This window comes from Gavia stellata, chromosome 3, assembly GCF_030936135.1.
Source record: "Gavia stellata isolate bGavSte3 chromosome 3, bGavSte3.hap2, whole genome shotgun sequence".
NCBI lineage: Eukaryota > Metazoa > Chordata > Aves > Gaviiformes > Gaviidae > Gavia > Gavia stellata.
In genome coordinates, this window is record NC_082596.1 from 91,478,673 (window position 1) to 91,506,577 (window position 27,905).

Here is a 27,905-nt window from a genome sequence, read left to right on the forward strand (position 1 = left end):
GCTATTGTAAAACACTTAAAGCATGCTCAACCTGCAATTATGGTTTATTTCATGGGGCTTAATTGTGCTCATCAAGAAAGGCAGCTGGATGAGGTACTCGGATAATATCCCTAGGATCCAACATAGCAAAAGGCTCCTGACTTTCAGACCCCTTTTATTGTACTCATCCCTCAATCATCGTCACTTCTTGTCAAGATAGAGAAGCCCCATGGTTTGGAGTGTAAGGAGGCAAACCAATCACATCCAGCTCTGGAACCCCTTCTCTTTGACATCTCTACTTTGCTAGGGGGCAAGAGGGTCTTGTCTTTACAGTATCTGAGCTGTCTCACCACCTTTTGCAAGCTACCAACCTATTGTTATTTGGGCAATGCCGCCTATGCCCTTTCTTCTTTCTGCTATGGAAAAAGGAAAAACTTGGAATAACTTCCCAGCTGAAAGAACAGAAGAGTGAAGGAGACAGTTCCAGCATGGAAGAATAGGAAATGGGAAGAGTCTGCTGGACAAATAGCAACATCCATCTCTGATCCATAAACTTTTATTACACCTGTTAAAATTTCTCAAAGTAAAAAGGGGGAAAGCATTTTTTGAGTAAATGCTTTGAAATAAAGACTGACACACATAATTTTAACTACTCTTCTTTGAAGCACCTGTTAGCTTTGAAAAGGATATTCCCTTCAGTTACAAGTTACCTAGAACATTAAATTTCGGTTTTAGACTTATTTTTATATACATTATTTACAGCTGTTATAGTTACAGATTTAAGACCTTATTTTGGCCAAGGGAGTCGATTCTCAGTGCTTGGTAGCATGATTTACTGTTAGTCAAGTATGTTTTGCTTTCGCCCCTTGTGTTTATTTACATTGCTCTAGCAGCACTACTACAGAACCAACTTCATAGTTAGAACTCGAAAGGTTTAAAATTAACATGGGGATTCCCCTCAAAGATGAAAACAAACTTGTTTTCAACTTAGAAAAATAAAATTTCAGACTGGCTTGGTGGTGTTCTACCACAGAGGAGCTTTGGTATTATATTCCTCCATCAAGGTTTCCCCAAACAGCAAACCTCCCCAATCAGCTTTATGAAATGCTTCCCCCTCCCCCCACCCCATCAAATTAGATATGCATCTTTGGGGTTAAAAAAAAAAATTGCACTCTCCACTTCCTTCAGTGCAAGTTTCTGTCCAAAAGCTTAACAGCATTATTTCCCCCTACCGCAGACCACCACCAACGGAAGATTAGCATGGTCTTCTTTTTCACCAATTTAGTGCATCTAGGTTGAAAGAAAGGAAGTAAGAGAAAGAGAATGGGAGGTGTGGCAAGACAGCCGCTAATTTAAAGGTCTCTGGCTCTCCCGAGAGTCTCCCACCAGTGACAGAGGAAAGGAAGTGACTTCATGAGGTTTTACTACCAGCTTTGACTGACAATCAAACACGCACTTACCCTTCAGCGTGCTTAGTACTGGCTGGGCAGGGGAAAAAAAAAAAGCTACCAGATAATTTATCCTTGTAGCTGAAATTCGATTACAAAAAGGAATAAAAAGAAATCTACTTTGGCCTGCTACTTTTACTGAAAAGGAAAAATCAGCAGCTCCACTTGCAACATGGCCTTCTTCCATTTCAAAACGTCTCATTCTCCAACATTCTAAGATTAACATCAGCCCCTCAGCTTTAAAACACATTTTAGATAGCATATACTCTCCTCAATCCATCTTTGATTTTGGGTCTCTGATAATTTAATAAGAATGTCTTTCTGAAAGACTGAACTTTTGCCATTTTGGATTTACTTTGAGAATAAGTCTCTTAGGGCTATTTCTCCCCTACTATTATTTTGGAGCTAGCTATCCACTCAAGCCCTCCTACCACAGAGCTGAAATGCAATATACTAATTTTCTATGCAGCTACATGCTCAGCAGTGGTACAGAAAGACAGCTACCGTAACTATCATTTCTATTGTTTTCCACTAGGAAGAATGAGCATCACTTGGCTCCATCAGGATTCCCAAGCATTTCCAGAGAGCACATGCACTAGTTATACTGGCAGCACCTCCTGCAATAAATGCAGATTTTGTCAATTTAATCCCACTTTCATTATGGCTTGATGACACAGGGTCTGCTGACAACGTTCAGTTGAATTCTTTACATCCTTCACCTGCTGTACACCTCTGCCCTAAGCTGCCAGAATGGAGGGATATATTGCCCCCTCTGCTGTCCTACAAAATTAAGAAGATCCTGCTGAACTAAATCCAGATTTTAAGGGGGGAAAAAAAAGAACACTACTGAACCCTGCAAATGAATTTATCCATTGCTCTTCATCCCCTCCAAAGAACTTAGAAATTACAGGCTGTGTTGATTTTCCACGTATTTTGAGAAATATAAAATACGAAAACTAGTTTACAGTTCTGGCACAAAAATGATGACGCAATAAGCACAAAGTTTCTTTTTACAAATAATGCTATGTATTTTTACCATTTAAAAGTGCCTAGAGTTTTTCACAGCAAATGAAGTTTATTTACCTATATCTTTTTTCTTAGTAAAATATTAAATCTATTTAAATTGCACATGAACACCTTGGTGAAGTAAACTATATGTAAAAGTTACAATAAATCTGTATTTAAAGCAGACAGTCATTAGAAACTACATGGAATGGAAGAGACTATCAAAGCCTAAACTGAATCTTAAAGATTGATCAAGAAAACAAGAGACAAGACACTGATATGGCACAAGTGATTAAATTATTGACAATTTGACAAGAACTAATAAAGCCTATTTGAAGTTCTTCACGGATCTAATACACTGCTAAAACATTTCAATGCAGAAGTTTTGTAACATTTAAACTGGCAAAGCAGTTTTTTGGCTGCTAAACATTTTTCCACACAATTACAAGGCATCTCCTTCACTTAATATTGGACCTTAAAATAAGTACATTGGTAGACAGAGAATGTGCATAAGAAAACAAAATTTACAACAAAGGTTGCTGTAGTTGACAATTTACTATGTTTTGACAATAAAACAGTTGAAAAGTTTATCAGTTAATTTTAACTGCATTAACTTGCAACAGCAGAAACTAGAACATTTTAAAAAATTATTCTTTACTTGTTCCTTCAAAAAACTTGCCTTGTTCCAATTTCCAGAATTGCTGCGGGGTTCAACCTACAGTTTTACCATCAATGCAACCACTTACACTATGCAAAATTAGGTGTGACTTGAAGTCTCTATAGATCAGGGCCATAACTTTCACCCAGTATTATTACTCCTCCTTCACAGACACTTGCGCTGAATTATATCAGTCATTATTTGGAGGACTCTTCAGTCGAGAAAGAGTAATTAGTGATCTAAGATGCTTCCAACCTGAAATATTTTAAAGAGGCACAGCTGCCATAGTGTCTTGTGTGTGCTCTGACCTTCTGCATTATGTTTCTTAAATGCAAGCCCTTTAACATTCCAAGTCGAAAATCCAAAAATTCAAGTATCCAAAGTCTTACTGGTTTTAAGTCCTCCTGACCTTCAAAAGCTTGTGTTGATGTCAAGTAATTTACATAAGTATTTCTTTCAAACTACAGCATAACTGATTTGCCCATTTTGGTATCTTTTGCAGGTGGTCAAGGGAGTATTTTATTTGCACGAAAATAAGAATTAACATAGATAATAGGGTCCAAATAGCATTGTTATGTTGCTTTAAGAAACATAGCAATGTTGACAATTGATGTATGATAAATATTCCATTATGTCATTCACATTAAGCAGCACAGGAAACACATATGCACACTAGATTTCTTTGCACTGAAGCCCAGCTGTTTAAAAATGCAGGAATACACTCTATTCTCAAAATTAATATTGTATTATAGTCATGCACAACTTCACATATCTAAACAAAATCAGGAGGCAGGACCTAAAACATAGGTTCTGTGGAGAATTCAATGCCTCAACATTTGCAACCTAATGTAAGTCTAATCACTTAAAACGAGAGTGCCAATGTGACCCTCCCCCAAAAATATGTTTGTAAACTGGGTATTAAAGGAATTTTAGTCTATGTGAACAAAACTTGAAAAGCAAACAACCAAATTCAGATAGGGAAAATAAATAGCATCAATAAATTACATTTTAAAGGTTTTCCAGTTAACCACCTATTATTTTTCATCTCAATATAACTGAATACCTCTTCTTAAATAGATGTATCACATATCTTAACAAAAGCAATCAATTTTGCCTATTTTGTTGTTAAATACTACTTTCAAGGAAGTGAAAGTGCCCAGTTTTATGAGTAATTTCAGATTCAGATTACTGACTGTAAATGGAAAATATGACATTGAAAACACAGCAGTGCTAACAAACACAAAATATGCAGCTTTTGGGAGAAAAAGGCAGCTCACAAGGCACTTGCTATAGTGGTCCATTAAATAAAAAGTATACATAGTGCACCCTTAAAACATCATTGTTATACATCAAGCTTTTTCAGTGTTAAACTTCAGCTTATTAGAAACAACCACTGGGTTCTGTATATTCTGAAGCAGTTATTGAGCAGCCTTGTTTCATATAATGTAAATGAAACAAATTAGAAGTGGGGCATAGAAGCAGATTATTTTAAATCATTTCTTGTCATATGAAAGTTTTTCCGTGTAATGATATAATTAAGTGTGGAATGCCATTCTGACATATACCCCTCCCCCTCCCGATTCCCTGCCCCAAAAAGCTACATTCCTGCTACTGGAAGAGCCTGGCATTTTAATTACAATTGATTCTATCATCAACTTAGTTTGGCTCATCATTTGCAGCTTTGAAAAATAATGTGCATAACTGTAGCATTAAGCTACTTTCCTTTCCAGAGCAAAAACCGGCAGATAAGGAAAAGTAAGTATCCGTAAAAATCATACATTATTTCAATGGCTTAAAATACTGAAAGTCATAATCAACACAATCAACATTTGATACTGGTTTGATTTTTTTGTTCACAACATACTTCAAAGGCCAGAAGAGCTACAGACCTGGTCACATCTCCTAGCATTTCTCTGTGGGAACGGGTTCTTCATCTCCCTTTAGAAAGTATGCATGTATTAAACCATACTTTTTAATTATTCCCAGACTGAGAAAGCTTGGATCATGTATCTGCCATCTTAAGGTTTCCACAGTTGCACGTTGAACAGAATAAGGAAAGCTGTCATTGACAGAAGGATCTGTAGATTGGCCAAAGGAAAAGTTAACATTCTAAATTAAAAACAGTCCCAAAAAGTTAGCAAAAGGTACCAACTTATTCAGGGGACTTCAGTCTACTTCAGCCCAGTCTGTCACGGTACTTATTTTGCCCATAAGCACCGAAGTGTGAAAACTTAAGCATTTGTCCAGAATTACCACACATAGTCCATTCTCAAATTCTACTCTGCAGATCACTTACAAGTTCCCCAAATTCTCTCCAACTCATATCACCAAAAAAATCTAATCCTCATTCACACTTTTGCATAGTTTGGCATTTTCTGGAGTTGTACTTTTGTTTTCTTTCATAGCTTTTGAGGGGACTCATCTGTCACATATGCAAGTACTTCCAGTCTAAATCCTTCAGAAGAAAAACTGAGTCCCACTTAAGCAGCAAGCTGTCCAGGACTGTTTGACATTCTTCTTTCAATTCAAAGTAAAGATTACTCAGTTTTATCTGCACTTTCAGATTTTTCCCTTTGCATCATGCAGCGACGAACTATGCTGTCAAAACTTCCTAGGTAAAATAGGCCAATGATGCGAAAAATGCCCATGCAAACAACCTGGAAACAAAGAGAAACATCTTTCAATTCATTTAAGATCCCAGATTGCAGCATATTACTTGTGAAATAAAAAAGTTCCAGGCAATTATGTTATACAACCTCAAGAAAACAAACTTATTAAAACCATCATAACTATCTAACAGTTCAGGACTGAGTAGCAGGTAGTAATCTTAGCTTTCCCACCAACTTGCTGCTTCAGCTTGAAAATACTACTTCAGTTTCCTAAACCCAACTCGCCACAGCATTAACAGCCATTTGATGAAAAAATTATCAATGTTTGCGTAACGTTTTACATTTTTAAAGTATTTTAAACTATAAGAAATTGTGGCTATGGGGCCAAATCTTACCTGCTGAAGACCTTCAGTAATAGAAGTGACTGGTGACATTCCACTTGTCAATATTGATAGCATGTAACCATCTGATCCAACTGAGCTGTTAAAGTTCCCTTGCTGGATGGAAGGAAAACAGATTAAGAGAAGAAAAAAGTAATTTACCCAGTTGTGGCAAATCATGTATATTATTTCAATAGCTATTCTTGATTAACATAGCTGACTGATGTCACCAACAACAATTTTTTTTTTTTTTTTACATAAAAATATTTGAACACAATTAAGAATCAAAATATTGAAAAATATTTTCTGCTATACAGCAACATTCCAAAAGGCATTCACTTAATTGATAAGGAAGCTAACTTCTCTTTAGAGAGAGGTGTGCTAAATTACTGCATTTTTCTTTACAAGATAGAAAGGCTCTAAATTTCTTCTTGAAGCATGCTTACTGATGGAGAAAATGCATGATGGTCTCCCCATCTGTAAACATATTTCAGAGACAGAATGACACCCTAGCTCTGTCAGATCACCAATCACTACTATAATTGTAGAATAAAATGCTACTTGCCTTTTGTTAAAATCACATGAGATTTGGCAGGAGGGTGTATTTCAAATGCTAGGTAACAGGTCCTCCTTCATCTATGCCAATGATTTTTAACTTGCCCTCCTCAAAATCGCGAGATACACAGCCTGCTAAGCAATTCAACTGGCAGAAGAGGGGGGACAGACACCAGGAAAAAGTTGTTTGGTTGGTTGGTTTTTGACTACTCATCAGGAAAATTGCAGCTCTATAGCTCTGATTCCCAGGCTTCTCCCATTTGTTTCCAGCAGACTTTATGCTGGAAAACACTTTCAGAAACACTGCAGGACTAAATCTATGGAATGCAGAAGGGAAAGGAAAAGGCGGTATTCCTGAATCTGAGTTAGGAGTGAGTCTATCTCCCAGCACACACCTGAGAGGACTGTGAGCTCTAACAGTACAGAGCTACCTTTTAATTTCTATTTTAGTCTCTCAGCTGATGGCTTGAGTGCATGAAGACCATGTCCGAACTAATATATTATCTAAAGTACTGGAAAGCATGGTGTAGAAATACCAAATGCTTAAGATTAGAGAGGAGAGTAGTCTTCCTTAAGCACCAAAGCAGAACACTATGTGAGGTAGTACTTGCTTTTAAAATTCACCACCCCAAAAAAAGACATCATTTTGTGTTTATGTGCTGTATTTGTGAAAATATTGTAAAAGCTTCACAACTGAACACCTGCTGTAGATGTAAATCATGTTGAAGATCAAGAGTATTTGGCACTGCAAAATAATTACAGATTTTGGGATTCAATCACTGGGCTTTATGAACATGAAATTTCACATTGTTTCTGTTCTGAGGTGCTTTATTAAGCATGCAAGCATCCCATAGCACAAAACATTAAAAAAAAAAATCCTCAGAAAGGCAATACACCTTTAACCACTAAAAGCAGTATTTTATGTATTTTAATCACTCATAATTCACATACTTAAGCCATTAAAAGCCAAAAAGGCTAGGACGCCTTCATTTACTGTAAAATTATTTTTATGTGAACTCATCGTCAAGAAAAATAAGATAGGCCAACAAGCTTTTGAGGTTAGACAAATGGTATTTGATACATAAAAAGTCAATAGAGTTTAGTGCTTTAAAGTCAGTCATAATCTGCCTTTGAGACATTGCATCATACTGATGCATTATTTTGCTCCGTCTAACATACAACTTCAGATACTTTTTAGTTCCAAGAGATCGTATAAAATCATTTGTGGGCACGGTGGCAAAAGAAGGATAAAGAAAATACTTCATGTTCAAACTAACCAGCAAAGAGTACTGTTTGGTGTAAATTGATTTTGCATTTAGCTTAGCCATTGTCTTACAACCTTAAACAAGCAATACATGCGATCCTAGTCTCTCCAACGAAACACATACTTTAAAAAGATAATTTACTTACTATGGCATCTTTGACTATAACTCTGGCAACTTGTTCTGCTTGGCAAACAGATGAGGTTTCAGAAATTAGCTTTGTCTCTAAGGGCTTTAGTAGAAAAACACAAATATAAGTTTGAGTAACAACACACAGGAGAGAAAAATATGAAGGTCAAATTTTGGTTTAGGGTCTTTTGTGATGGATGACATCACTGTTAGCAAGTGGTATCATACTGTCACCTAGAACTTAAAGAAAGGTAAAAGCACCTTCGTAAATAATCCAATTTTATGAAGGCAAATGCCAACTTTTCTTTGAGAAGTACTTTTTTAATGTAGTTTATTATTAATAAAATATGAAACAGTGGGTTTTCCCTCAAGTATTTTATTTTCAGTGGAAGCTATAAAAATGCTTAAATTATATCTCCTCAACACCTGTATTAGTTCATTTATGGTTTTTGCCAGAAATGAAGCAGAAGATAGGCCTGAAATATTCTAAAAGCCTACAAAAGAACTTTTTTTTTTTTAATTTCTCAAATTCCCCACACTAGTGTCCACCAGAATCCATCACTTTATTTTATTTCTTTGTGTTTTAGAGCATTTATGCCACTTTACCTCACTAGAAGGAAGCAATTATGGCAGTTATTTTAGCAATCACAAATTTCTTTCACAAAAAACCCAACACACAAAAAACCCAAACCAAAACAAGAACCAAGTTTGGTCTGTTACAAAAACAAATGGCAAAAACATGCTTTAAAGTATTTAGAAACATGTTTGTCATTCATGTCCTTTTAACAAATAAACCAATGATGGAGCTAACTGCACAGCAAACTATTTAAATACTCAGTGTGTCAAGATACATGGTCCCGTTGATGAAGAAAAAACAACGCTAAATTAGGGAGAAAAGAGTACTTGGTCGCAAGTTGACTTGTTGTAATGAGTAATTCAGTTACATTTAGTAACAAAATTTAATTGAATCATTCAAGCCTCATCAAACACTGGGACTAGTTTAATTCCAAGATTAATACTTTAAAAAAGCACTTCTAGGGAAGAGCTAAGCAACTACAGGTTTCTCTATCATTATCAATCCAAAGTACTACAGAAATTAAGTTTCACAGAAACAGGCCTATTTCCAAATATTTGTAGAATTATGAATCCTGATTTCACTGACAACTTTTTTTTTTAAAGTATATGTAGTTTAAGGGGGGAGGGGCAAAATCAGTGTCTTTGCCAGCAGAAATCACATACAAACACATTTTACGTGCTTTCCTACAGTGATATGGCTTAATGTCATCAGATCTCTATCTCATAACCCCTCTGTACTTTTGAGCTGACTGACCAGTATCAACCAAATCTGAAAGAGATATAGGGATGTTAACAGTAATTAAAATACTGTAAATTTGGGAAAAAATTAGCAGCTGTTCAGAAGCAATATCTAAAGTTAATGACATGTTGAGAAAAAGGCAGGCAGAAATCAGCCATTAAATACTTGATCTGGCTAGTCAGCCAGCCAAAGCATAGTTGCCATTTGTAAAGCAGTTACCTCAAAAAAAAAAAAAAAAAGCTGTATCCTAGTTCCTGACGTTTTCTTTTACTGTATTCAATTACAGAGAAAAATAGCCTAGTCGTAAAGAGATGCAAACGCAGTCCTAAAGAGATACAGAGACAGTAATTCTAAACTAAGTAGTATTAAATAAATGCAACAATAATAAATGAGTATCTGAACTGTCAGAACAATGCAATATTGCAGACATTTAAGGTGGACTATCATGATAGGAGCAAGTCACCCAAAGACTTCATGTATGCTAAAACAAAGTGTAAGTTTTTGCTTAAAAGACAACACCTTTTTGACAAATAAGATAAATCTCACTGAATCTCTTTAAAAGAGAAATCTTAGATGAACAGTGCATTTTGCTGGTGACTGTATTTCCCCGAAAAAGGCTATTACAAAGAAAAAATCCCAGACAATACACAAGCTATACAGGTATCTGCAGATGTCTAATTCTGGCACTTTATATGAATGTGTGGGAGTATACACTTAATACAGAATATCTATATCAAGAAATTATGAAGTAAGAATTGTGTTGGTGAAAGTTGTGTTTGTCTTTCACAAAGGGTGAAAGACAGAAAGGAATTCAACTCCAATTTCCTATTATACATGATGGGGAATCTTGAAAAGGCTGATCTCCTTAGATATCAGGTTTCTAGTTCACAGTATGCAAGTAAAAAAATAGACACATTTTTCTCTGGTTACCCGATACTTCGGTCTGAACAGGGGGCCTGAATGCAGTTTTTGGAATGGTACTTCATATGTAGGGGTATGTCAAATGACAGGAGGTGACTAAATTTTTGAAGGTCAAAACTTTCCTTTTCAAGGTAAGCCAAATGAAAAAGGCCTACTGCTGACACACCCTTCTCAGAAGCGATACTGTCATTTGCACTACATACACAGTGCAAGAGAGTTTCCTTCCTACTTTAATACTAGACAGCAGCCACTATTGAATTGTGTCATTACATATATTCATACACCATGGTTAGTTTGCAGACTTCACTGCAGAAACTGGGGCTTATTTTGATCTATCACATCTATCAGAACAACTGCATACTATCAAAGATGCAAAATAGGAATATTGGGTTTGGCTCATTAAGCTTTGATATCAAAACAAATAGTAGTTTTACAGTTTACCATTCCACAACAATATTTTGTTTGTGTACAAAAGACTTCGCAGTGTTTCAGATATTAAAAGGTAGGTAGTTCTTCCATTTAAAGCCAGAATAATAAACTACACAAAACTATCCTACAAGCTATTTAACTCTGACAAGTTAAGTTGTTAAAATTGAAGTGTTGAAAAGTACTTCTTAAAATCTTAATATGCATAGATTTCAAAAGTACTACGGAAGTGAATGAAGTCTGAAATGCATTGCTTACTACAAAGTGAAGTTTTAAAAACATTACGATATTACTGAAGAACAGTTTACCTTTGTTTTACTTTCTTCTGCAAAGCCAGGTGTGTCAGTATCTGGAGGATAGGCCACCGTTATGTAGATATTATAAGGCTTTACCTGTATTTTACAAAAGTAAGTGTTATCTTAATACTGACAGCCTTTACCCATCCCTCATAACTTCGTTAGTTTCTCTTGTACTGAAGAAATACAGCAAGCATGAATTCAACTTGCTTCTAGTGTTAAGTCACCCTCATATTCAGCACTTGCAAGACTCAGAGCTTTGTCAAATGAGAAAGCAAAACAGCAAAGATCTTAGAGATGGTTGTGTTGTTTTAGTTAATAAAAATATCTAAAACATCTGCATATCATGTAAATTATTTGATGAACCTAAGCATTTTTTTTAAGACATTTAGGAAGAATGTGAAAGTTTAGCTCTATAATTTTACCAATTTCAATTTAAAAAAAAAAAAAAGACTAAACCATAGCCAAACACCAGTACGCAGCATTCATAAACACAAGGCCAAAACGGCTTTTACTGAGGCTTATTAGCATGCTTTTTTGTTGTTGTTTATGTCAACATATTTTCACTGCTGAGAAAAAAAACAACAAAAATGTCAAACTCAAATTTGGTATCTTTTAAGAGGTATACTCAAATCACAAGGCTTTTCAATCCATGGTATAAACTTGCAAAGAGTCAAAATCTAAGACGACAAGAAATAAGTAGAAAATGTGAGGAAAAATGGAAGGTGTCATGTCAAGGATTGCATTTAGTTACGTATAGAATTATATCACTTACTGCACTACTATTCAGAAACTACTACTATGCAAATCTGTACTCCAATACAAATAAAGAAGCTATTAATGAAAATATTCAGAGGGCTAAGATAAAGCAAAGTGTTGTAAAGTGCTAAGCATTTTTACTTATGAAAAATTCTATGTTGAAAACACTTACTAAAATACCACATTACAGGTCCATAAATGCCCTATTTTTAGGTTTGAATAATTCAGCCTTCACAAAAATACCTGTCACCAGTCTGACGAAAGACCCTGCAGTCACGTTGCTCTATTTGGCAGGCCAGAAGTGATTAGATGCAGTTTTACCCCACATTCTTATCCCAGCAAGGCATACAACTACATTGAACAGAACAGGGTAACAACAGGGACTATGCAAGGGTCTAGAACCAAACACAGACACTTAATATATAAACACTTAACAACTGAAATATACATTCTTAACAGAAGAATAAGGGAAGTGATTTTCAAATCCATTTTACCTGTCTTACTACAATGTACTTACCAACCTCGTTCCATTGCATAATGAAAACAGTGTTTGTTTGGTTTTTAGTCTTGACCTAAGCATAAGCTTAGATCATTGCACTATAAAAAGCTCATATATACTGAAATTTAGAAGGGTGAACCACTGTCAACACCATTTTTTTTTGTGGACAATCCTCAAATTCTAGCTTGCAAGTTTTATTGTTTCATATGGTTCACAAATCACTTACCATGGCCTCATAAACAAGTTGGGAATCACTGGCCTGCCCCTCATGCATCCATGGGATCTTCAATATCATTCTGCACTTAGAGCCTTGAAAAAGACTTTTACTCAAAAGACTTAAAATCCAAGTCCTTTCAGTTAAAATAAAAGATTAAAAAAAGTCTGCACATGTGGTCATCTTCAGTTCTAGGAACAGATTCAATCTATTCCCTCTTATGCAACTGAAATCAGCTTAGTTTCTGGAATCCCATGCAGAGCAATAGGATTGTACTGCTGCCAAAAAAGGGCCAACATAGCACACAGATATCAGCAGTGCTGCACAAGACAAAAAGAGAACTATTTAAATGAAAATGTGCTGTGCTGCTAGTTAAAAAAAAGTATTTTTGTTTACAATCAAAAATACTTAAATTACTGCACACTTACCTCCATTTGCAGGGCTTCAGCCAACCCCCGAAGAGCAAACTTTGTTGGAGAATAAGCTGTATAACCAAATAGGCCTAATTGCCCAGCCTGAGATGATACAAACACAATCCTTCCCATTCTTCGCTCCTTCATGGTAGCGATTACTGCTCGACTCGGGTAAACACTACCCAGATAATTGACTGCCATTAATCTCTGTACAAACGATATTAATACAGTATTTGAGCAACAGATTCAGAATCCTTCAGCTGTTTGGTATTATTTATCAAAAACTGCTATTTCAGTCTGCTTTAACAATGAAGTTCACTAGATTTGTAGTTCTATCAGCTGGGAAAAGAAACAACAATTGTTTTCTATTCTACAGCTTCATAAACTGTTTTATACCTAAAAGTCTCACTTCAAGCCAAGAGAAATCCAGTCTATCTAGAAGTCTTAATAGCATCCAGGGATACTGATAATACTGTGAACCATACGGCCTTCAAGGAAAAAAGAAGAGTACCCGAGGGAAAATCTAACCTAAACAGTATCCAGGAAGCAATCAATCTACACATGATGTATGAAAACATACCAAAATGAAAGTTTAAAGAGCTATCTAAAACAGGAAAAAATCTATGTATTTACACATTTCAGAGATTTTAATCTTTGACAGGATAAGGGGAAGTCTTAAATTTTACTCTCTAGAAGAACTTAAACACAACTGATAGCCTATACAAGCAACAGAATGGATGATTCAAATTTATTATAAAATTATGCCTATTTAGTATTTTCAGATCATTCAGCATTACCTGTAGATGACTGGAGGCCTGAGGGCTGTGGGCATAAAGCAACCAAAATACAGGGGTTTGGGGATATATTTTTTTTTTTTTTTTTTTTTTTGGTCTTTTCATCAGAGCAGCAGCTTCTCAAGCTGCAAACAATTTGTGCACCTCAGAGTTGAACACTGGTAACAGCTGTATTTTTCTTAAACAGGTTAAAAATATATAAAAAAAAATCTTCACCAGCAAAAAAAGGAGACCATGTGAAATTCAGTGCCTTTCACAGTACATTAAAACTATAAAAATACATGCCAGGCTTTTTTGCTATCTTGAGGACTCTCTCTATCCCAGAGGGAGAATTCACTGTTCTGACCCATCAATGGGCCGATAGTTAGGTGAGAAATTAGAGGCAATCCTCACAAATCTACAGATACATTCTAATTCTGACACCTACCACAAATCAAGTGTATCACTGTTCGTACAAAGTCTGCAAAGACACCGGAATGCCATCTAATTGTTACAATGGTTGAGTAAGAAATCATCATATAATAAAATAAAAAAAAGTATGCTCACTCACCTCAAAAGAATTCACTTCAATATCCTCAAATTTTCCTGTAACTGATGTTCCTGCACAGTTTACAAGCATGTCAACTGGCCCCAGCTTCTCCTGAGCCTGGAAGAGGGGACAGAGGTTAAGATGTTCTTTAGCAGGAAAAACCCTTCCTATAGCACAGTATCATTATAAGAAACTATGTCCATTAGAAATACATCACACAGAGATAAGCTTCTTAAGATACACAGGTGAATCAGTTACTTCCTCACCTGTTTTAGAACATTCTCCACCTGTTCGTAGTCTTTAGATACATCAACAGAAATACATAGTACAACCTAGAAAAGGAAAGTGAAAGAACATTTTTACAACATGGTAAGTCCAGTAACTGTTGACTCCGAGCCTTTCAAAATGAAACAAAACCCAATGACATTATCTTTTCCAGAAAAACAAGAAGTCTTTTTGATAGGACAGTTTGCAATTCTCCAACACTAGAGAAAGCAATCCCTGCCCCCTCTGAGCTCCTCCCCGTCACACACAGACATTCTAGTATAATAAAGATTAAATTAAGAACGAATAAGCACTTCAAGATCTTCAAAGCAGCTACTCATGTGCAAAGTATCATTTCTAATTTACTGTACTAAGACACACTACGACTCGAGTTACTTACATAAAGTTTAGTAAAAACTATTCTAACTAAGGCAGTCAAAATTCCACAGTGCTACACTTAACTTTCATCAGCGCTAAACACAAATCAAACCATTTGTGTGGCTTAGGCTCACCTTTTAAGAAAAAACATTTTTTTTTCCACATCATAGAAAGGCATGGTCACAGACTGTTGCTCTGAAACTGCAGCATCAGAAATGCACAAAAACTTTTCCAAAATTTATAAAGCAAGTGTTAAAAACCTGCTAACTTTAGTAGTGGCAATGCACGCTACCCACTTTTTTAATAATTTTTTTTTTTGAAGAACAGTAGTAAACTTAGTTGCATACTGTTTAATTGGGACATGTCAAGGACAAAACTAAAATAAAAACTCTGTGAGAAACTGACCAGTTGCACAGTGTCATAAATATCTAAAAAGTGAAATAATGTATATATGTTTACTCTTTGTCTGGAAACCAGGGATTATGGGGTTTAGTTTGAAAGATACAGAAAAATGAAAACAAGCATTGGCCTGGGGAGGGGGGGCAGCTAGGACAGGGCGACAAAAAAACAGATGACCGATATGTAAGTTTTGTTGCAGCTAAAAGTTAGGCCCTGTTTTTCTTGAAAGTTACTGATTACTTTCAGCAAGATGATCTCAGAAGTTACATTTTGAAGCACCTTCAAATCAACTTCTGGCCAAAGGAAGCACTGCCTTTGTGTTATCACTTACAAACTGTAAGGTTGCTACAAACTCCAGCTAGGCCAGGTATTTACAAATAAGCTACCCTCTCCGCTGAGCAATCAGGAAAGCTTTGGGCAATTCATCATCTTGAAAGGAGAAGCAGTCTCATATCACAATAAAAGGAGGGATCCTATATTATTGTTCCAATTTCTATCCTTCCTATTACTTTGGTCAACTCATTTAAACTCAGTTTGAGGTGAAATAAAACAAAGTCATCACCAGTTTGCAACAAGTATCATCATGACCGCTTGTCATGGAGCACGTGGACACACAAAAAAAGAAAAGCCTACCACAGTGTAAACTAACTGCTTTGGCAGCTAGTCATTTGTCAGTTCTGCCTCTGGTTGGACTGCAACACTTCTTAGCTGCATAAACAGAATCTGCTTGCCCTTCCTGTACAGCAGGTTGGCTATTCCTGCCTCCCAGCATTGTGTGTAGTTGGACATCAGAGTAAACTTGTGGTGCAAGTTATTGGCGAGTCTGCATGCATCTCCCCTTAGGGTATTTATTACATTTTGGAAATATTTACCTTTTACATAAATTTAAGAATAAAATAGCAGTTGAACAAAAATGACATTGATTTATTATCTGGATGTCTTTGCAAGATCAGTGAGGAGGTTAAAAATCACAGTTCTGTATCAAAATTGGAGCAGTTGGTTAATGAATCAGATTGCATAGATTAGTTATTCATACTGTGAATAACACACTCAGGAACTACCACAGATTTTTATTGACTACTATCACATTATACAATTCACCTCTTTGCTTCTATTATCATACATTCTTTCTTCTGCTACAATATACTGATTACCTTCACCCCAGAGCATGCACTAGAATGCGCTGCCAGAAATAGTCTAATATCCCCAGCCCTGTCCCCCACCTTTTGTTCTAAATATTGCATAGTGTTGGATCATTAATAAGCTTTCACAATAAAAGATCAATTCAACTCCCAGTGAAATAACTGGGAATATTCTGTATTAGGAACAGGGTTAAAAAATATATTGCAAAAAATCCTCTAAGGGCAAGGATTTTGTTCCATTGCACACCTATACCCTAAAGGCTGCACTGTCAGCACTCTAAATAAATTGCATGCAAACATCTTTAAAAGAACAGTTGCCCAGTCGAACGCTAAAACGTACATAGATGCCAGACCCTGGTTGTCAATGCAACCTGGTTTCATGTGTATATCCAAGAGCTGAACGGTGACAGCATATGCTCACGTAAAAAGTAATCTTTCCTGAGGATCTTTGCCTCTTGGCTCGACATCGAGTGAACGTAACTGTCTCTGTGTATGTGATCAGTATCAGACAACACCCTTCTCTACAGTCTTTCAGCAATCCTTTAGTACAGCTTCTCTTGCTTCAGCTACCCTCACTTCCCAGCTTCTGATCTGCTGTTCCAGTGTGAGCTCTGCCCCAGACTCCCTGCTTTTTCTAGTTCTGTTCCTTGTGCTTAGATCAGGCAGGCTTCCCTGTGTTGTCTGCAACTCAACAATAGCTACAGAAGAGCCAGCCCACCTATCACTCCCACTGCCTATGCTTAATCTGGCAGCAAGTCTAAAGCTGCTTCTGCAAAAGCAGTCCTGTTCAGTCCACACTGGAGCTTACTCAACCTTCTGAGATTTTAACTGAAACTCTTATGAACGTGCAACAAGTAATACTCTTAAGAAGTCCACATCTATCAAGTTTAGATTTATAAAGAACATTCTGACACAGTGTTTGACAACGGATTTAACTTTATGCTAAACTTGGGAAACTACTAGAGCAGCTAAAAGAAAATGGTTATTGGGATTTATTTTATTTTTAAATGGGCAAAATACAGTTTCTCCTCACCTCAAATAGCTTAGTTTTTCAAATAAAGTTGGTCTGAGTAAGGCAGCATGCACAGAAAAAAAAAAATCAGCTTGAGCCATTTGACAAAAATGGAAGGAAGTGAAGACAGAATCTTATCTTACAAATGTAGGTATTAAGAAAATTTTGTATGAACTACTACTAACATTATTGCCTCCAAATATTCAGCTTTTTCCATTGCTTCTTTTCAACAGAATATCTAATTTATCAATTCAAATCCCTTTACAGAGACAAATATTTGCATTTGTACAAATTCTTGTATTCGTAATCATGAAAGTAACAAAGAAGTTCTGGAACACAAGAAAGGAGAAGTCAAAGCTGTTAACAGTCTCAATACTCTTTTCGCTCTCACCTTGATTATTAGCACTGCAAAAAAATAATTCTAGCATTTAATCTTGAAGTTGCATACTCCAAACACAGCAAGCTTACCTATTTTAAGCCAGTACCTCCGCAAGTTCTAAAACAGTGCCTTTACACACGAGTGCACTATCTACTCACCAAAGCAGCTTCAGTGTTTAGAAGTCTCAGAACTTCACAAGTTTAATTATTACAGTACTTTGCCAGGAAAAAGAATACAAGTATGATGTGGTGAACTAAACCTGTAAACAAGTATCTAAACTTCTTTCCCAAGACAATCGCTGTATTCATGAATTGCAAAAAGTGAGATATTTGAAAAAAATTTGGTTCTTCCACATCATCTTGAAGAATACAAACGCTTATCAAGTGACAGTAAATTGCAGCTATCCAAAAAAGCATACTACACCTACAGCTGAAGACATCAATCTTCTTCTCTAAGAAAAGCAGGCTAATGCACTAGCTAGGCCACATCAAAGTGGCAGTTCAAAACAACATATCATGTAAGCAGATTGGTATTTTTAAATTCAAATACTGAGTCTTCACTCATTTTTGTCAAACAGCTTTGTTTTAAAGACAGGACTACCAAACTATGTTGTAGTGATTATCTCAAAACAAAACACACAACAGCCACTGTTAGCAGAGATCTTACCTGCTTGTCATTAACAGAGTACTTTTCTATTTCCTTCTTTGTCTGCAACAGTTTGTTCTGAAATGGATACAAGAACAGCTAAAGCATTACACTTCTGAGAGCAGTATTAGTCTTCAGTATTTCAGTAAGGCTTAAAAACATTCCCTAAAACCCAAAGGAGTTATCCTCAACTAGTTATAACACTTTACTATTGCCATTTTACAGAATTATGAATATATGATGAAAACATGAACTCCATCAAGTTACCAGAACTCACTTCCCCGTTCACCACTTCATCTTCTAAAGCCAGTAACAACTTCTAGAACAGATTTAATGCTTCTGTTTCATACAACTACACAGAGCACCTAAGACTGTAGATATTACTTTTTCTCCTGTATTTTGGTTCTATTTTATATTTACGTAATATTACATAAACTATTCTGAAGAACAATTACTGTCATGGAATCAACATAAAAATTAAACTAAAATTTGGTAAATTCGAATTGTCATACTTGTATCAAGAAAAATTGTGTTAATTCTGATTGCATTCAAGGTTATGTGAGGTAAGTTCTCAAGTATAAAGACAGCTGGGACTGAGGCCCAAAAAAAGTTAACTGCTTTTATTTCTTGAATAATTAGTTTTCTCTCTACAAATGAAATAACAACGCATTATAAAAACAGAGTCATTCTAACTAAATTCTGAATATCTCTTAGTCAAAAAAACCAAAGCAACCATTTTTCCTCCAAAGCTGTCTTGATGAACAGTTTTTCACTAGTAAAAAGTATGCTATAATGCTGATTAGACACCAAAATATTCTGCTCATTAAGAATTAAGGCCAAATGCCAGGTCCTGCACTTGGGTCACAACAACCCCATGCAACGCTACAGGCTTGGGGAAGAGTGGCTGGAAAGCTCCCCTGCAAAAAAGGACCTGGGGGTGTTGATTGACAGCCGGCTGAACATGAGCCAGCAGTGTGCGCAGGTGGCCAAGAAGGCCAACGGCATCCTGGCCTGTATCAGAAACAGTGTGGCCAGCAGGAGTAGGGAAGTGATCGTGCCCCTGTACTCAGCAGTGGTGAGGCTGCACCTCGAATCCTGTGTTCAGTTTTGGGCCCCTCACTACAAGAAGGACATTGAGGTGCTGAAGCATGTCCAGAGAAGGGCGACGAAGCTGGTGAGGGTTCTGGAGCACAAGTCTGATGAGGAGAGGCTGAGGGAAATGGGGTCGTTCAGTCTGCAGAAGAGGAGGCTGACAGGAGACCTCATCGGTCTCTACAATTACCTGAAAGGGGGTTGCAGGGAGGTGGGTGTTGGTCTCTTCTCCCAAGCGCCTAGCGACAGGACAAGAGGAAATGGCCTCAAGTTGCACCAGGGGAGGTTTAGGCTGGATATTAGGAAAAATTTCTTTACTGAGAGAGTGGTAAAGCACTGGAACAGGCTGCCCAGGGAGGTGGTGGAGTCACCATCACTGGAGGTGTTCAAGGAACATGTGGATGAGGCACTGCAGGACACGGTTTAGTGGGCATGGTGGTGTTGGGTTGATGGTTGGACTTGATGATCTTACAGGTCTTTTCCAACCTTAGTGATTCTGTGTGATTATGTGAATTGTCTTTAATGCCCCAGTTGTCACTTACTGTAGGGAAATTCTACAGTTTTAAAGAATATAGGGTTTTTCCTGCTTTTGTTCTCTGCCACAGATCTAGACAGTGAAACAATGAATGCCATTAATAGAAGTGATAGCACTGGCACAGTTTTAAGGCAAGCTAATCACAAATTCCATGTTGGGCTATACTCCTTAAAAAGGCAGCCACCTGTCCTCTTCAAATGCATTAATTTGAAATGCTTAGCATCCCCTTAAAATATACACTGAAGAAAGTATGAATATTTATCAACTCTAAAACTATTCCCCACCTACACAGATTTTGTGAACAGAGTTTAGCCAGTAAAAATACACATACTTACCTCATCCCTTGCAATCAGCGTTATGAAAGCACCTTGCTTATAACATTCAATAGCAATACATTTTCCAATCCCACTGGAGCCTCCAGTTACCTAGAAGTTATTTGAAAATGGCAGTGTTAGTCCATTATTCTCATCCTTTCTCCCCTAAGATAAGAGTCAAATCAAATGAAAATTCTAAAAATATACTGGTTAAAATATCACCCAATGAGGTATGCATACAGAAGATACACTAAAGTTAGTTTACTTAGCCATAATAATAAAACTACATACCACCCCTCCATACCTGGTCGCAGTAGAAATTATTTGTAAAATTAACAATTGTAGATTGCCTGCTGAAGATATCGTCACGTAAACATAAACGGAAAATACCTTCTTTCTTATTTAATAAAAATTCAATTAATTCAAAAATTGGCCCTCTGTAGAGTATTTCTCAGTCCCCCAGTCTGGACCTTGAACTGTCTGTGCCATCCCACAATTCCAGTTTTGTGGGGATGCCACCACCTAAACTTCCATTACCTTTTCTTCTTCCTCTAAACTCTAACACTGAATAGTCTCATACGCAAATAGGAAATTAATAGTTTGCCTACAGAAAAATGCGGGGTGATGACTACATCCCTGCATCTCATATTGCAGGAGGATACACTGCCAAATGATACTGATATACAGGTTAAAGTCACCTTAACACCTCTCACTACCCTCAATAAACCTACTTATGAACCCCATCTGGAACAAGACGTAGATGACAATCCTGACATCTCTTTTTGACTAAAATAAAAATGTCTGCTTGTCTGGCACTGCCTTTAGATGACTTGTTCATTTAAGCCCAGTCTCAGTCTGCATGTGCCTTTGGTCCTTAAACAAACACTGGTATCTTCCTCATTTACCCAAATTATTTGTATTTTCTTTTAACAGCATATTAAGAGGCTATAATTAAGAAAATATTGGAACAAAATGCCTAGAAGCAGTTATTGTAAAAAAATTCTGTTGATGAAATGATATCTGAAATACAGATTTCCTAATAATTGGAAAAAGAAGTGATTCAGATTGCTCTGGAAATCGTCATTTTTTTGTTCTTTATCAAAACCTTTCAAAAGACTTCAGAGAAAGTAAAGCATCTCCTCCATTTTAAGTATGACAAAATGGCGGCATTAAGGTCATTAGTGGAAAAGCAAAGATCCCCAAACTCTAACTACACACCCCGTGTTGTCTCCTCAACTGCCAATGCCTCAGAATTTCGTTTTCAGAGATGCATTATCTTTAAAATTCTTTCCACTACTGGAGGCCGTAAGAGCAGAAGAGTCAGAAGTACATTCCCATGAATCACTAAACTCTTCTCTCATATGAGTATTTTATCACTAACCTTCAAAAATAGCTTAGTGTAAATCAAATAATCCCAGCAAACAAAGATTTACAACATGGTCTATGATTACTGACCGGTTTGTCTGCAGTCACAAATGGGCCAAGAATGGGTAACATTCACAAAGATTCATTTCAACCTTTTAGGCCTCCTCCATTATTAGAGATAGCTGCTTCAGATTAGCTTCTAACTGACTCTCTCTGCAAGATTAGCTACCCACTACACTAACCTTTAAGGATGCCTCCAAGATGCATGTTCTGTTCTGGAAACGTGAAACCTGGTCTGTAATGTTCTGAATCAAGGATGACTGCTTTCAAAGTAGATTAAGTCCATAAGAGTGTGAGCGTTAGCTAACGATTTAGGACTTCAGCGGAACCCCAGAATTAATTTAATGCTTCATGATGGAAAGAAGTTAATAATTTTAGTGTATTGGCAAAATAGCTTGCAAGATTTCAATACATCTCTGAAAAGATTAAAAGATGCAGTTTGATACATTCAGACAGACCTCAGTTCCACAGCACTCATGAGCTGCTTCTACAGATTTTCAACAGCAGCAGGTACACCAGCATATGAACTAATCAATGTGCATGGAAGACTGCTCCAATTCCAATTTTTGGCATAGCATTGACAGACAGCTGATTACTATCTGCACAAACCGCTGAGTGAACAGGTCAACTACACCAGTGCTTGAGGAATACTTTGAAGGTGAAGGTACTGGCACCAAGCCTCAGGCTTGTCAGACAACACTAACATTCATTTCAGGAAGACAAGGTCTGAAGTCATGCAAGAAATGGAAAAGGGAAGTTTTTATTCACAGTCACACCCAAGAAAACTGGATAGGGCTCATGTCAGATAGGTCAGTGACAAAAGGCAACATCAATTAGCTGGGAACTTCAGCATTTAGGTGGGAGGCTGTTACTTTCAGGAACATTCGCCGTGAATGCTCATGTAACAGAAAAAAAGCCCCCTAACAGTAGTGAAAACTTTGCTTTGTGCTACAGTGAAGTTAGCCTAAGCAAATCTATGAAGTCTATTAGGTAGATAAGTAACTTAACATAGATGCTCAGAAATAAAGGAAGAGCACACATCTACTCCATTAAACAAGACAGTACGGTTACTTACCCTTGTGGCCAATAGTTCTACAGTGCTACTGTGTTTCATTAGTTTGAGACATTTGAATTGCCACTGATCCTGTTTTTAAATTTCACTGTGACCCAACCTCAGAGGAGTTAGCAAAAATAAGTATCTGGTCACAGCAACTCAAAACACAGACTAATTTGCAGTACTACCAGCCCTTGAGCAGTGTTACTGAGCTGTTTTTATAGTTGAGAAGAACAGGTACCAAATTAGCCATTCCAAAAAGGGGTCTGGGTCCAATTTTCGAGCTATGATCCTTGATAACAGAGTTCAGCTTCTAAGGATCATGGGGTTTATTTCCCCCTTGACAAATGGAAATGTTGGGGTAAGGTACAGGGAATTGCTGTGTTTGACTTTTGAATCTGAGATACTGGAAATTCACTTCAATTGATGAGACACAGTCCAACTCCAAATTAACAGAACTGTCATCAGGAATGATCAAAATCAAGACTTGATCGATAGGGTGTCTCCAACAGAGCTTATTAACTTTCACTGAGCACTGGATGCAAGCTGACTTCATGCTTTGACGGTGCTCTCACAGAAGATATTAAGTTCCACTGAAACAGAACATCCCTGTAATCTGCTCTAAGTGGTTAGTATGCCTAACTAGACTGCAAATGACCTCTTGTCGAACCACTTCGATGCACCCAAACCACAGATCATATCACTCCCAACACAAGAGTTACAATGCTGAGACACCAGGACTGGCCATCCTTAAAGTTGACCGCAGTTATCAAGTTGGGTTCTGCACAGAAGTGGTGAAACTACTTCTAGACTAGAGATGACCCCTATGTGTGTGGACTTGGCATGATCATCCTGAACTATGTCCAAGTGAAAGGCCCTTTTCAATCTGAATGGGAGATAGTCCCAAGCAGAGAACATCTTTACATTTCCTGCCATTGTTAGTCCACAAACTTTGATAAACTGCATTCATACCACCCAGACCTCAGGTTTTTTTGCAGCAATTTCAACTTGGTTTTAGAAAGATTAAGGCTGAAATGAGGGGGGAAGGTTAGCATTGGTATTTCAGCAAAGACAGTTTCTAAACATCACTCATGAAATTTACAGAAGGCTGCTTTTGCCCTGACATCTTAAGTTTTTGCTGCATTCTGCTCCATCAAGGAAAGTACCTCTGTAGAGAAATGGAAGAAAGAGCAAAGAGAATGTGTGTAGGGCAGGTGTAACATCCCTGACCTTATCCTATTTTCATTTTCCTGTCTACTATTACAACCAGCTACCAAACTAACAGTTTATTCTCAGAGAATAGGTGATGTGTGCTAGTATGTAGCCTGAGACCCAAGGAGAGAATTAAACCCGACAGCAAAAGAAAAGATGTGTAAAATAGTCCTCCGGATTTCAAAGCGTGGAGAAGTTCAGCACAAGAAGTGGCAGCTCTGCAGCACAAAAATAACTTTTATACCTTTTATTTGCAAACACTTTCCTAGTCGTGCTAGAAACAAAGCAAGTAGTATTAAACAACATCTAAAAAGCATTTTGTTTTAAATAAGCTAAACTTGATGCTTGAGCAAATTTGGTAGCAGAGAAGTCATTTTTATATAATGGTGCTCATTGGGGTCACCAAAATACATAGCAGATAAGGGGGGGAGGACCCCACAAGATTATACCACTAGTAATCTGGAGTTCTGTAGACTCCCACTCTGAATAACAGTCCTATTCTTTTCTAAGAAAAAGAGACTCCTATGATCATGATTCCTCCAGAAAGCCTACCTTGCCTAACATAGCGAGTGCTTCCATCACGCAAATGACTCTGGGAGAGGACAGAGAGAAAAAACTCACCAGTTTTCTGCTTCAAATTTCTATCCCAAAAAGCAGCCAGAGCCAGTTACTTAGCCATAACTCAAATATCTATTCACTGTAACTGTTAGGAGTGAAGAGAAATACTTTTTATGAAGGATTAAGAGTGAAAAGAATGCTGTCTTAAGTTAAAATTCAGTAACTGGTATGTAATAGCACCTGAAGTTGCCCAATGACCTTCCTTCAGAAATGTAACATATTTTCAGGATACTTTCAACAGGCCCCCAGAAAGAAGGATTTCTAGATAAGACTGACTTTTCCTACTTTAGAAAAACAATTTACTCAAGTATATCTTGAAAAATTTTATTTACTGTGCAATGGTAATCACTTGCCGTCTTGAGAGGGCTTAACCAGCTAAATATGCAATTTGTGGGGTTTATTCTTTTATTCTTTGTTTCAAGGGTTGAACTGAGGCTTGACAGAGATTACCAAACGTTAATCTACAGACTTATCTGAATAAAGTAATAAACTAAAAAGAATTTTTATATGCAGATCACTTAAACAGATTTTGATATTTTTCTATGAGAAGACTTCAAAGAAGTCCTTAGATAATATTATGGTCCTTAAATATTTTCATGAAGTCTCTCAGTCATTTCACTAGCAGAAAACACTCCCAGTATACGATGCAAGAATCCATTTTACACACGCAATGTGGAAAGCCTCCCTCAACACTATTTCTGATTTACAGTACCATCATCCAATATTCTTCCTTATGCATTACACTACAAAATTTTAAATCCAAATGTACAAGTGTCCAGCATTATTAGCAGCATCTACAAATCTAAGAACTAGTGAATCGCTCCATATTTCATTAGTTTGCACGAATACTTTAAGAGCATAACTAAAGTCAAAATAAAACAAGTAGTTCTGCCAGTGGTAACACCAACAAAACTGTTTACCCGCAGATTTTTATTTGTATCATCAAGTTAAATACATCTACAGCCTTCTCCTCCATCAATATATATTAATACAGTTACGTCTCTAGCTGGAACCCTGATTTTGTAAGACACGTAGGAATACTGTTCTTGAGACATCCACTTGTATCAAATCGAGCTTAAACTGCTAATATAATTAGCGGCAGTGGTTATAGGGAGGTTTCTCCAACAAGAATATTCTCATCATTTTCAATGTGAGTTTTTTTAAATGAACTGTTCTGATTAGAAGAACCAGCACAGCAGCTTTTAAAGAGTTTAATCACATAAAGAACAGACAAAACTTGGGATAATCACAATATCTAAAAAAACCAAACCAGCAAAATTTTGGAATAAAATCCATTAAACTTTTTATTGTTTGCTATTCTATTTCTGCATAAAAGTTGCAGAAAGTCTGCTTCGCCTTTACTCTGACACAGTATTGAAGGGTTCCTAAAATCCTATTGAAGGGCTCCTCCTTAACAAGCATTACTTCTGTGGGAAGAGCCATAACCAAAGAACCTTAATGCAAGCTCGAACACACCTCATACAGTATATCATGCTGTAAAGCCAGTTACAGCATCCAAGTAACACCTATTGTATAAAGTAACTTGGGAATACTGTTGCAACTTGGACAGGTCTAAATTATTCTGGGGACAGCTCCATCCTCCAAAGAGGAGCTCCAAAAATAATAATAAAAAACACAAAACAAAACAAAAAAGGCACCCAAAAATTAGAGTAGCTGTAAATTCACTTGCACCTAAAAGGTCTAACTTCTGGATTATCCCAAACTCCCACTGTAATAAAGGGCTTCTGCAAGCACTACTCACCACTTAAAAGCAAATTTAACCAAACTGTAAACTACAGCTTATCTGCATAGCACATACCTTAGGGATTTAAAGCTAAGTTAAAAGAGCTGATTCTAAGACCCTGATTCTTTCAACCGCTTAACTCATTTGCTCTCATGCGTCCAAATTCACTACTCTGTGATCCACCTGAAAGCACCTAGGTATTGCTCCCCTTCCTTCCGCCCCCCAAAGCCACACACGCATACTTCTGGTGGTGTACTACTCATCAACTGTTTTAACAGTATGTACTTCTGAAGACTTCCTTCTAAAGACGTACTTCTACCATCTTGACTACAGACAGTCAAAATATTGCTCATAGACATCGATATCTATGTACTTCAAGTCGAAAAGGTGCATGAGTGTCATCTGACCACATCCTTTGTCTGCCCATTTCCTCACGTCTGACTTTTTTAAACCAAGGAAACCATAGATTTTGCCTTTTGTTTATAAGCGCACACACCACTTAAATACCTTGGGAGATGCTAAAAAAAAAACCAAAACTCAAGGTAATCAGTAACTTCAAGAGTACAAAAGCAACGTCTCAAAAAGTCAACACTGCGTTTCTGGTGACTCAGAAGACTGCCTTAAGCCAACCGAGATAGACAGCGGTTGTCAGAGTCATCTGTACAGGTCATTTCCTTATCACTCGGACTTGTGGCTCCCATGTTTTGGTAGCTTGGGGTGCTGCAGCCAGCTGCCAAGATTCCTCGCAAGCACCCCTAACGCTGAACCTCCCCAGCGCGGGCCTTCGCCACCAGCCCCGCTCCGGCTGCCGCTGAACACCAGCCTGCAGGGATTTACGGCCTGCACGCCCCGCCAGAGCCCCCCTCCTCCCCCGCCGCCTGCAGCCCGCCGTTCCCGTCATCGAAAGGCTTCCTCCGCTCACCACGCCTGAAGCGGGGCCTCCCCGCGGGGGCCCCTCACGCCGCCATGCCCCCCGGGTGCCAGCCCGGCTGGCAGCGGGACACTCCTTCCCACAGCGCTACGCGCCCACCTCGGCGCGAGCGGCCCTCCTCCCCCCGACCCGCGCGCCGGCCCAACGGACAAAACGTCCGCGGGCGGCTTGCGCGGAAGCGCCCCCGCCCCCGCGCCGCGGCGGGGAAGGCGCCGAGGCCGAGCGGCGGCGCCCCGCCAACGGCCCCGCTCCCTCAGCGCGGGGCAGAAAGGGACGATGAGGGGGACCCTTCCTCGCACAGCGCGCCCCCCTCCCGGGGCGCCTCACTCACCACGACGTGAGCGCCGGGCAACTTGAGGGGCTTGGGGCTGATGAGCGGCGACACCATGTAGAGGAGGAGGACGAAGGCCACGATGAAGGCGACCGCCAGGAGCAGCATGGCTCGGGCTGCCCTCGCGGAAGGGTCGCGGCGAGCAGGGGGCGAAGCCTGTCAGGCGGCGGCGGCTGCTGCTGGGAGGGGGGGCGCCGACCGCAGCCCGGCGCAGCAGCCAGGAAGGCAGCTGGCGCCGC

General features: G+C 38.1%; 1 protein-coding gene across 1 annotated transcript; it reads right to left on the bottom strand.

Moving 5' to 3' along the window:
* Positions 1-2,440: 2,440 nt before the first annotated feature.
* KDSR (3-ketodihydrosphingosine reductase) lies at positions 2,441-27,774 on the bottom strand. Its single transcript, XM_059836120.1, has 10 exons — positions 27,667-27,774; positions 20,373-20,462; positions 18,432-18,488; positions 14,458-14,523; positions 14,213-14,308; positions 12,884-13,075; positions 10,996-11,079; positions 8,045-8,128; positions 6,095-6,196; positions 2,441-5,747 (listed from the first exon to the last, which is right to left on the bottom strand). The coding sequence occupies exons 1-10, from the start codon at positions 27,772-27,774 to the stop codon at positions 5,628-5,630; spliced, it is 999 nt and encodes a 332-aa protein (XP_059692103.1). The 3' UTR covers positions 2,441-5,627.
* Between the last annotated feature and the right edge of the window lie 131 nt (positions 27,775-27,905).